At 38.4% G+C, this 12,750-nt stretch overlaps 1 protein-coding gene across 5 annotated transcripts in view; it reads left to right on the top strand.

Annotated features, from left to right (window-relative positions):
- Window positions 1-12,750, top strand: part of CORO6 (coronin 6) — a 773,484-nt gene that overhangs the window by 635,121 nt on the left and 125,613 nt on the right. For 4 of the 5 annotated variants that reach the window (XM_044054466.1, XM_044054462.1, XM_044054463.1 and 1 more), the window contains one exon: window positions 981-1,100. The exons of the other annotated variant lie outside the window; for it this stretch is intronic. In XM_044054466.1, the coding sequence (XP_043910401.1) occupies window positions 981-1,100 (120 nt within the window). The remainder of the gene's footprint in view (window positions 1-980; window positions 1,101-12,750) is intronic. 5 annotated transcript variants of the gene reach the window in all.

The raw sequence follows: 12,750 nt of genomic DNA, 5'->3' as shown, positions 1-12,750 counted from the left end.
TGTTCTTCATGAAGGTGGTAAGAGGATTTCAGTATGTCCTCATTTGTTTTATAAATTATAACTACATTTGCTGTGGATGAGTGTGGGGATGGTCATTTTTTTTAATCTTGTTTTGTGAGTCCCAGTATCAGTCTGACCATCAGCCATGCTCTGTGACCACTTCCATACACACTGTCTGGTTCACAAGTCTGGCTTGCTATCTTCGACTGAAGTAAGAGCAGAGGCCTCAGGCTTCAATGGACAAGGAAGAAAGCTGGGGTAGTTGTGGTGTAGTGTTGCCCTTGGTATTTGCACAAATTTTTATATGCTAAACTTACAACATTGGCCAAAAAACATTGAGCAGTACCCACTACACCAAGCACAGGACAGATGCATGCTTCTGCATACTTGGAATGCTGAACTGGAGTGTACTCCTTGGCTGTTCTCATACTGCTAATTCCCTGTGCATATTCATTGTTCCATGGCTTTTCCTCCCATGGTGCATCCATTTATGGGTTTCTAGATTATTCCTACCTCTTGGACTGCTGAGCCCACATTGTCTGATCATTCCCATCCCTCCCTAACCAGATCCTCCAAAGATTGGGCCACTATAATGGCCCAAGTCATTTGGGCCTCAATCAGGGCTCTGTCCTTCCAGGCACAGAGCTGAATGATGAACCTTTTTTAACAAAATGGGGAAACTGTGTTAGACAGTACTTACTTACCAACAGTAATGTAAAACAGTTTCTTCACAAATGCTTTTGTCTTCTGAAAAGTACTGTTAACAAAATGCAGTTTATGGAGTGAGGGAAAGTGCAGTCTTCTGAAAATTGTTCTGACACTTGCAAATCAAACCGATACAAACTTTGGTTGCTTACTGGACATTTGCATATATCAATAACATGACTAAAATCCTTGAGTGCTGATGAAAATGTTTTATTTTTAAATGTAAATTGTTCTGTTTTATTTCATGCTTCTTTTAACATTTGTTCCTTCCCTAGGAAAAATGTGCAGCTCATGAAGGCATCAGGCCTATGCGGGCTATTTTTACTCGTGAGGGCTTCATCTTCACTACAGGCTTTACCCGGATGAGTCAGCGAGAGCTGGGCCTTTGGGACCCGGTAAAGAATGAGTGCCACTCTTTAATAAGCTGCAAGACCTTGGCAATCATCTGGTACACAGTCTAGACTTAAAGGGGAACATACCACTGCTTACACACATGGTCACTCTTTTAACTTTGTTTTTGAGCCCAAGTACAATGTTTCCAAATTTGAATGTGGACTGCAAGGTTATTACCATGTCAGCTATCTTATCACAGTGATTTTTTGTTTTCTTGGTTTTGTTTTCCTTATGTGGTACCTTTTAGTACATGGACTGAGTTTGCCCTGATCTACTTCCGTCTTCTCCCTCTGCAAGAACAGGGCATATATAACGCTAGGGTAACAGAAAGGGTATTAAAATGATCTGTCTGCAGTGCTAGAAGCTGTACCATTTTAGCTTGTATTCTGTTTATTGCTATGACATTCCTATATCATACCTACTTGAGCTATACTGCTCAAAAGAGACTTGTGCATTATTGCTCGCTCGGTATACGAGTGAAGTCTTTTTGGCTGAATGGTATTTTTTATGTTCTGTTAGATTGCAACATCCTGAAGAAGGAAAATAAGTTTTTTATAGCTTATCACTGATCACTCTTTCCCCAAGAGGCAGTGACACCAAAGTGAGAGTAATGCGGTAAGAAGGGGTGGGGATGAGCTCCCCCATATGGGGTGAAGGAGAGATTGCCCCAATGAAAAATATACTTTTCTAGTGTTTTGCTCTGTAGTTTCTTTGCTCATGTCGGCATATGTGTGTTTTGAGCGTATGAGTATTTGAGCTGTCATTTACAAGCAATATTTGCTAGGCAGTTGTTTATAGGTAAGTACTAGGCTAGCTGCCTGTGCAGGCCATTTTAAGAGTAAGCCAGCTTTCCCTTTAAAGATGATAATCAAACTCTGTACCTTGTGTCTGTGAGGAAAACACCTTAAACCATTATGCCAACCCCCATGTTATATGACCTTGTTAGTTTCAAGGACTTGGACTGGATTCTACACTCTGATACTAATAAAGGTTATTGTACTCCATTACATGGATGGGGCGGCCGTGGTGGTGCAGCGGTTAGCATTGCCGCCTCATAGCAAGAGGTTCTCCAGTCGGCTAGGGTGCCTTCTGTGCGGAGTCTGCATGTCCTCCCTGTGGTTGCGTGGGTTTCCTCCCACATCTCAAAGACATGATGTAGGTGGATTGTACACTCTAAATTGGCCCTAGGCTTGGGTGCATGCATGTGTGTGCCTTCTGTGGAAGGTTGGGTGCTGGGCTGGCAACTCGACACCGTAAAACTCCACTGTCAATCATGAGCACACAGGTGATCCACTGTGGTGACCCCTAACTAGGAAAAGCCGAAAGAAGAAGAAGTGCTCCATTACATGGATGGATGGATACTAGCTACTTTTGGGAGGGGCTTGGTACATAATCCATCAAACTGTTTAGGCATTTATGTTGTTTGTAAGAGAGACCATAAGACACAGCAGGATGGTTCACTGGGCTATATAGGGGGAGCAACGTTCCCATGTTACATTGATCCCTCACATTGTTTGAGCTAGAATGCACTTAGAAGTGTCACCACTGTAACAGCTTACTCCTTCCAGATGTGACATATGTTGGAATGAAGCATGCTGGTCCATCTGGCTGCATCTTCTTGTGGATTGGGCATCTCTACTGTTAGAGTACCATGCCTTTGTCATTTGAGCTGCCCTATTACATGCTGGGGTAGTAAGCACATCTCTATGTATGTTATCTCATGTAGGCAGACACATCACACAGAAGAGTGGAGTAATATTTCCATTTCCATACACATGTTTGCATATACCTTACTTGTCACAGAAGTAACTGTGTTGAAAAGGCACAGTAGTACAGTAGCTTTGCATGGCTATCTATGCTAGTGGGCACTGATGACATATCTTAGTCCCAAAAACAAACTTCCAGAACTAGTAAAACAAAAAAGGCGAACCAGGAACAACTGCAGACCACCGATTTATTTATTTATTTAACCAAAATTGTACTAAGCGCTTTCACCCACACACATCAGGGCATCTTCAGAGTACTGACAATCCTTGTGTTGAACCTCTTTTTAAATCCTTATGTAAATTAGATAATTGAACAATTAAACAATTAAACAAATTATTACCTACGCAGCTAAAAATTCTTAAAGGTACAATCAGCAAAAATGAACATAAACAGCCAGGACTTGTGCAAACTTGTTAATTTGTAAATGTAATAAAACCTTCTTGTCAAAAACTATGTAAATGTAATACCAATAAATAAAAGTAAAAATACATATATAAATATCTAGATAATAGTATAAATCTAAATAATTATTAAATATAAACAATTGTTATACAATCCAGCATAAAATCATTCATTAAAAAATTTTCCTAACATTAAAATTCATATTGTTATACAAAATATTTAAAACATTAAATTATCAGATGTTAACCTAATACATACAAGATCAAATAAATTGAGACTTGTACTTTAGTATACTTGATATAGAAATATGTTCGTTAATACCAGGGCTAGAACTTGCATTTATAAACATTCTTTAGCCTCAAGTAAGGTGTTGTCATCACCACCTTTGTTATTATTGTAGTATACAATTCTATCAATAACAAAGAATAAAAATCTCTTAAAATTCTGGCATCTTAGACTATGCATATAAAGAGAACTAGTATTTTTCTGTTTTTTAATGTCTCTAACATGTTCCACTATCCTTTCTCAAGTTTCCTTATCGCTTTGCCAACATAAAAGGCTGGGCATGATGAACATATAGCTAGGTACACCACCATTTTTGTGTTGCAATTACAATGACCTGGGCATCTAATTGTTTTGCCAAAATTTTTGTACCTAACATATGGTCCATCATTAATAAATTTACAAGTATGGCATGCCCCACATTTGCTTATCAAAGATGTGTTGAACATATTCTTATTATTAACTGCCTCAAAATGTTCTTTAAGATTCATCCCCCTACTATAAGTGACCTTGGGCCCAGTCCCTAAATTATCAATAAGGTCACCGTTATTCTGGAGAATGCTTATCCAGGTCTCATGTACTATATTAACTATCCTGGGTGATATATCATTAAATGGTATAATAAAGGTGTCATTTCTAGTAGTGTTATTAGTCCTAGATATACTGTTGTCAAAACCGTACTTTAATATAGGTTTGTATATTTGATGTCTTTTAATATAAATCTCTTCACTAACTTTAACAATTAATTCTAATGGATAACCTCTATCCAGAAACATATCTGATAATATTTTAATCTCATTGTAAAAATTAATGTCTTCACTAATAATTCTAGAAAATCTAACCATCTGTCCCTTTACTAAATTCTTTTCTGGTAATAGGGATGGCAACTATCAAAATGTAAAAAAGAATTGGAATGAGTTTTTTTCCTAAAAATACTTGATTCTAACTTGCCCATGTTTTTATAGAATAAAATATCTAAATACTCACAATTGTTGTCAAATATCTTAAAAGTGAAATTCAAAAAACTAGATGTCGTTTTTAGAAAATTTTCAAACTCAATAAGCATTTCTCTGTTGCCCTTCCAAAAATAAGAATGTCCAGGTACCTTAAGTAAAGGGCAATGTTAGGCCAGAAACTAGAAGTAAAAACACTTTGTGTTTCCCATAAGGCTAACACCAAATTGGCATAAATGGGGGCGCATCTAGCCCCCATGGCCACACCTGTACTTTGTTTATAATATTCACCATTAATAAACATAAAATTGTTTTCAAGTACAATAGACATCAGTTCACGTAACAATTTGCATTTAGCCTTATTAGACTCACTAAATTTCAGCAAACTTGTCTCAAACATTTCAAGACCTAAGTCATGAGGAATCACTGTGAATAGGTTGACAACATCAATAGTTACCATTGTCATATCGTCTTCAATATCAACAAAATGTTCTCTATCTTAGTCCCATATGTTATCTTTCATCAGTGTGCAGATGCATACAAGAGACATGGCAGTGCCTTGTGCCTTGTCTATATTGTGTCAAGTGGTATTCCAGGAAATTTATAACCTTGTACCTTATACCTTTTTGTGAAAATGTTGAAACAATGACAGTCTTATCTCCTGCGGTGAACTGGAGATCTGTCACAGCTGGCCTTTGTTACCTTTAGTAATACTTCAAAAAAAAACAAAAAAAAAACGGACCAACGAAGTAAGAAAGCATATAATAATTTTAATAAAATCATAAAAATCCACAGAGCTTTCAGGTACAAGACCCTTCTTCATTGTGATACAAAATACTGTTATCATACATTCACTTAAATACTTACGAAGAACACAGCCAACCAATCAAAGCCCTGTCTAATTAAGCATTTAAAAACTCTTAAAACACGTATTCAGAAATCTACTGAGGAAATAAACATATAATTAAACACTTGACATCTAAAAATACATTTTCAGAAATCTACAAAAATATATATATATATATATATATATATATATATATATATATATATACAAACAAAAAATACATTTAACACATACATTTAACTATAACTTCATCTGTTTCTTTTTTAAAATAGGCTTAACGCTAACTGCTGCACTTAATCCTGGAAATTTATCTGCATTAAAGTGTAGAATCTACCTATATTTTGCTCTTTCAAGTGTATTGTTGATGGTCACCCCCTCTTATATTAGGATAAACTACCTAAATGACCCTGAGCCTTTCTCCATCTAATGTTTTGAGAGTGTATTAGTTGAGACTTTCCGTCTAATAACTGATAAATGCTGCATAATTCTATCTTTCAATTTTCTACTGCACTTACCTATATAAAATGATCTACATGCCTCACAAGTGGCCAGATAAACCACATTCTGTGTAGAACAGGTTGAGAAATAACATATTTTATTCTTTTCATATAGTTGGATGTACAAAGGTTGTGTGTTTAAGTATGAATTTACAATTCACACAACTAAGACACGGAAAAGTTCCCTTTCTGAATCTTTGTGCTGGATTCCTAACTTTATCTATTTTTTTATAACAAAGCTGTTGTTTCAAGTTCTTTCCTTTTATATATGAGAGCATAGGAATATTTCATATTATCTTATACAATTCAGGGTGTGCAGTAAGAATAGCCCGATTCTTCTTTACAATGTCCTGAACACTGTCAGTTCTAATGCTATAATTGGTTATATATCTAATAGCATTATTTTCTTTCTTTTTATCAGTACTTTGTTTTGATAAGCCACTGTATTTAAAGTATGGTCTTGCTTCTCCATCTCGCACACTGTCTGTATAACACTTTGTATCATTTAACAGAGATTCACTATAATTTCTAGATCTCAGCGCATTAAATAATTCATCCATCTGTTCTTGATATATATGATTGTCTGTATTTAATCTACTTATTCAGAAATATTGGCTCCTAATAATTCCTTTAAATATATGTTGTGGATGCATACTAGATCTATGTAAAAAACTGTTTGCATGTACATCTTTCTTATGAACTTTCATAAGAATAATGTTCTGTTTAGTTAGACAGGTATCCAAAAAAGTAATACTTTTTCTAGAAAAATTCATCTTAAACTTTAAAAAAAATTGTAGTTATATCCAGATGTTTAAAAAAATTCAGTAGATTACTCTCATCACCTGTCCAAATCAGGAAAACGTCATCCACAAAAGGTACATAAAACACAACATATCTTTAGTAATGTATTAAGAATGACCCATAGTCTGGCATGTTACCTTTCATGCTGCACTTAAATTGCATTATAGTTCTTCCCGCATTAATTTCATGTACTGGAGTTATACAATAGTCCAACCAAAGTTTCTGTTACCACTGAAGAGTCAGTGGGAATGTACTACAACCCAGAGTGCATTATTGTCGCCACTCTTAGAACACTGGGGACATGCCATAGTCCAGCCCCTCTTACTTTTACATCCCACGTTGCACTGTTCATGGCCTGTGTAAATATTACCAAACTATGGTGCAGTATGGATGCAGCACAGCCTACACTGTGATACTTCCACCTTGTATGTTGCACTGGCGCTCTCTCACAACTAAGCCTGTGCTGCTTTTGTTTCCCATAACACCGTAGCTCTCAACCTTCCATCTCCAAAACGAGGAACACTCGCCTTCATAATGTGGAACAAATGGGCAAAATGTTGAACACATACTAATGGCTTACTAACAACTTCAACTAGGGTCATAGGATGGTTAAAATATGTTGGTTTTACTTATAAAGAAGATCCTTTAATGAATTAATATGATTAATTTCTATTCACCATGGATTTCAGTTAAAAAATTCCTAACACTGAATGTGTGACAGACTCTTTCAATGTGGAATTTTGAGGAACTTCGAGGAAATTGAACTTTTTATAACCCCAAATGAGGTACGCTCCTCGTAATAAGGTACACTTGAGAGGTATGCATAACACATTAAAAATATAGTGGCTTCTCTAGTCTTGGATGAGCTTCCCTTCATTTATGACTCACTGGTCACTGTTGTCCACAGGAAATCAGTGCTATCATTGTTTGTATGTGTGGGCTTTCAATGATGCAGACTTTTTCAAAGATTCAAGATTCCCTATGGCTTATACTGTACTGTAGTTAGTATATAGTAGTAAATTATATGGGGGCAGGAGGCTTTCCCCTTAAGAATATTTTTTCTGTGTTTTTTATTGAATTAGAGCTTTAATTGATTTGTTTTGTCCAGGTGAAGCTTTGACCAATGTGTTCTCTAAGAGATGTAATGAAACCAAATATAGCACACCCCAAATCATGTTGCTGTTATGTGAAATGGACCACTGGGGATGTACTGTAATCAGCTGCTGTTATTGCTACCATCTGTGCTCACTAGGGATACCACAGCCAAGCCTACATTGCTTTTACCTTTTAAGGTGCACTAGTGATCCCACACAGGCCAGCTGCATTGCAGTTCCTTGTGTGGGTATACTAGAAATGTATCAGAGCCAAGCCTGTTTTACTTGTACCGCCCCCTGATGCAGTACGGATGTAACATCCTAGTCTGGGGGTACCACAGCCTTATTATTGTTAACTTTGGTAGACTGAGAATTTAACACAACACAAACCATATAATGTCTTATTCTTACCTCTCATGGTGTATTGCAGATGTACCATAACCCAGCTCATTTTACTATTTCCTGTTATGGTGCGTGGGGATGTTTATATAGGCTGGCTTATGCTGATGTTTTCTCCCATGGTGCACTAGAGTTGTAATATAACCCAAGCCTTCCTGCAGTTATCTACTAAGGTGCACTAGGACTTACTTCAACCAATGTAACTGTTGCGTCTTACTGTTAACTGAAAATGTAGTACAGCAACTCATGTTACTATTAGCAACTGTGGTTCACTAGAGACATATGACAACCCACTTCATGTTAATGTTATCTCCCACTGTTCACTAAAGGTGTACTATAGCCAAGCACATGTTACTGTTCCCCTCTGTGGTCCACTGGGGATATAACATAGCCCATTCCATGTTACATTTAGCTCTCATGGCGAGATCCCTCACAGTGTGCTAATCTGAAATAGTAACCACAGAATTATGCACAATATGAATTTAACAAACATAGTTGTGCATAATGGCTGTGAGTACAAGTATGAATGAACAATCATTTTTCTAACCCTATCTGCACTTACTACACTTTACCTACTACCTGTTGTTAAAATGTGTAATAAAAAGGGCAGGAGGTTTGAAGGACAAAGCATGTCACAGTGCACCTACACTATTATTAACTGCTAGATAAATTATAGGAAGTGCAAGTCTGCAAAAGGAATCAGTGACTTGAAATTTCTTTGAGGTTTCTGCTGCCCTACTGTCAGCTAAACAAATTTTCCACCTTCTCCAGATTTAGCCCACATTCAGTTTATCACTTGCGTAAAGTGGGATGGCTAGTTCAGGGAAAGACAAGGCATTTACCTGCTGTTTTCTTCCAGGGGATGGGAAAGGGGGACACAGATATGTGCCTGTGATACCATGTCATGTAGAGGATAGAGATATAATGGGAAGTATCAGGCTTGTAGAGTAGATAAGATGGTTCTCCTGTGGGGGTACACAAGTAATGTTCCCACCCCCTGCCCAGAAAACCACAGTGAAAAACTTCTCCAAAGCAAATTTCACACTCCTCAAAACCGAGGTGGAATCCTTCAAAGCCCCCGGGCCTGTGGAAAACAAACTATACAATAGAAGGAGGAAGCTACTACATGATAGAGCAAAATCCCAAAAAGGGAAGGCATCTCTGATCAGTATTAGCAAAAAAACTAAATACGGCCCAGACTGCAGAATCCTTTATAAACACATTCTATGAACACCTTCAGGAATGCATGGATCTTGCAATCCCAAATAAAACCAAGACCCAATCCTCCAAAGGCAGACATCCTGTCTGGTGGACCCCAGCCATATAGCAATCTCTCATTTGACAACCACATGGCCAAAGTGGTTAGAAGAACATTTTATATAGCCCACCTAATCATGAAGGGATTCACATCTAGATCAGTGGAGGTCATCGTGCCTCTTTACTCATCCCTCATCAGGCCCATAATTGAGTACAATGCCCCTTTTGGGATGTACCTTACCAGACACCTGCAGCAACTGGAGAGACCCCAAAAGTACCTCACCAAGAGGATCAAAGGGCTCAAACAGATGCCATATGCTGCCCGGTTAAAGAAACTCCAGCTCTACTCAGTGGCATACCGCCTGCTCAGAGGCGATCTGTGCCTGACGTATAAAGCCATGTCCAACCCGGAATTAATGGACATGCTGCACCTCAGAAAATCCAAATCCCATCGAGCTATGCACCCGAGAGACTTGAACCTCAGCACTGAAATAAATAGGACATGCTGGAGGGACAGATTCATAACCCAGAGGCTCCCTTCACTCTGGAATAAAATCCCAGTCCAGGTTAGGCAGAGTCCCTCATTGACTCTCTTCAAGAGGAATCTTGATGAGTGGATGGGAGATCATAGGTTTACCCTGGGTATCACTTCTGTGTCACTGTTAGACAGAGGCACAGTATACTAACCTCGAAAAAGGGCATAGCAAAATTAATTTAAAATGGGTGGTGAAAGCCAAACACACTCTGGCTAGGCTTATAAATGCCCTAGGGCAGATAGCCTAGTATGAACCTATGAACCTATGTAGAACCCCTAATGCAGTACTGTCAGGGATGCTTACAGGGAAATGGTAGGTGTCTAACCAAAAAAAAAATGTTCACATGTCCATGAGAGTTGGAGTAACTCTCATTGAAAGAGAAGATGGATTAATAACTGGCAGTCTTGAACAAAAACCTAAAATCTTTTCTGAGGATTCCTTCAGGAAACTGGTGTTAGTAAATGTAGTTTAGATATTCACTTTAGTGAAGTACCGGTCTGGTTAAAGTAAACAAAATACCTCACATTACCTTTGCCTTTCATGGCTTATTGGGGAAGAGTCAACTTGAAGGAGTGCAACTGAGTATTTGAGATCAAGGGCTTATATACAACATTTAGTAAGAACAGTAAAAAATGGATCTCAACACCAGAAATAAAAAAGCTCACTTATTTTAATCCAAATTCAAATAGTAGAGCTTTTGGGAATAATCCCTTCTTCAATGCATGTAAAACGCAGTTCAAATACATAGTTTTTAAATACAGCACATGATCCCATTGCCCAATAAGAGCTCAGCTTGTTAAACAGTGAATCTAACATTTAAAGACACAGCAACACAAATAAAAACTACATTCAAAAGCAACTTAAAAAGCACAACAGTTACAAGCATACACCCATAGTAGCACCCAATACTTGATGGTACAGCTGCTTCCATGCACTTTTACTGACACTCATAGCAACACCTGATACTTGAAGTTACAGCTGCTTCCATACACTTTTATTGTTGTTCCACTTCCAATTATAGTCACTTTCACTTATAACATTTGACATAATGGAGCTGATATGAAATATATGTATGAGGGCTGCGCCACTAGTATCATGTCAGTTATTTCTGCATATATCTATGTATTATCAGATGTATGACTGTGGGTATACTGTGTACTATATTCCTGTAAGTATATTTCTGCTGTCTGGACTGGCATGGCCTTCACATTTGCCTAACACACATACACAACTACCTGTACATCCAATAATCTTGACATTGCAAATGCAATTATGTAATGTCTTACTGCTTGGCACTGTTGCTGTCTGCTTACCATCATCCAAAAGTGGTGCTTGGAGGTGTGCAGTGCCTAAGCGAAGCACAACAGTTTCAAACAGTGTGTGCACTCCCGGTAAATGTGATAATTGGAACTGGCAGGAAACCATCACTCTCCGTTGCTCTTGCTCTGTGGTAGACATAGCAGGCATTTGTGCAGAAGGTGTTAGGTTTAGGGCACAGAGGTGGGGTGTCCAGGAGTCCAAGATTTTTATTTGACTCCTGGTTAAGAACCACGGTGCCAGGCTTCTGCAGGTGGACTATTCTGGTTTCCAGTATAAGTCAGAAGCATGGGATAGTTTAGTCTGGGTTGTATACAGTGCTACAAGTATCTCCACACGGGTGACCAATGTAGGCATAATTTCAGTGACCTATAGCAGAGGAAGTGGAATACCCTCAATACCTGGATCAAGGAATTTAGGACTGCAGACATCCCACACTTGTGTAAGTTTTAACTACAGAATGTACTTGTAAGACTTAAAGGCTGAATATAGGCAAGACTGGTATTCATAATGACATTCTGTTCTGTTCTGTTTTTTCCCCAGCTGACAGGGGCCAGGAGGTCAATGTATGAACCTCTGGGCCTAGATTGGGGAGGGTGTGGAAAGCATGTGGTATGTATGCAGCAGAAGAGTAGAGTTATTGTAGCATGAAAATATAAAGGTAGCTTTTTTGGTATTTTATACAGTTGTATCAAACTGAGCATGCATATCTCAACTGTAAAAGCAAGTATGCAAACATAAATCTGTAGCTCAAACCAAGAGTACAATATTCAACTTTAGTCAGAAGTTGTGCCCTGCTGTAAACTGTAATCTGTATAACTGGAACATGCATATGTACAATATATGCACATGTAAAGGGGTACTTGCTGCAGTCTGTAGTATAGTGTGCATCTGTTAGAAGGTAGTAGTCTTAAAAGTAAATTTAAGATAATAGAGTCAAATAGTTGTACTAATGCATTGTATGTCTTATATGAAGCTATTAATCTTATCTCTTTTTTCTCTCACCCCAACCCTTTTCCCTCAGGGAACAGTGGCAGAGGTGGTGATGTTGTCACCCATATCAAGTTGCCAGAGATGGTGCATAGTGTTGTGCACCACACTGTTGGTGCACACCTACACCGGCTGGAGAGGCTGCTCTCCCTCATTTTATGCAGTACCAGGAGGAGGAGAAGGAAATGTCAAGCACTCCAGCCAGTGGGGGAGGGAGATGACAGTGGTGACAGTTCAGTGGGTGAGGACTTGATTCTCACTATCACTCAGCTTGATGACCATGGGTTCTGGATGTTCTCACCCTCACCCCAATCATGGTGTCCCCCAACCTGTTGTATCCAGCACTGCCCCTGTCTGAATTGCTTCCTCACCTACCCAATTTACATGACCCTGACATTCCTACATCTCTTCCCCAAGATTCCTCTGTCTTTCCCCTCCAAAAAATGGGCCCCTGTCCCACAAAAAATTGTCCCATATACAGCTCTCCATTTCACGCATGTGTCTCCTTGA

The sequence above is a fragment of the Protopterus annectens genome, chromosome 13.part0 (genome assembly GCF_019279795.1).
Source record: "Protopterus annectens isolate FY-2018-M chromosome 13.part0, PAN1.0, whole genome shotgun sequence".
NCBI lineage: Eukaryota > Metazoa > Chordata > Ceratodontiformes > Protopteridae > Protopterus > Protopterus annectens.
Note: the sequence above shows the minus strand (reverse complement) of the source record. Positions and strands in the feature narration are given on the sequence as shown.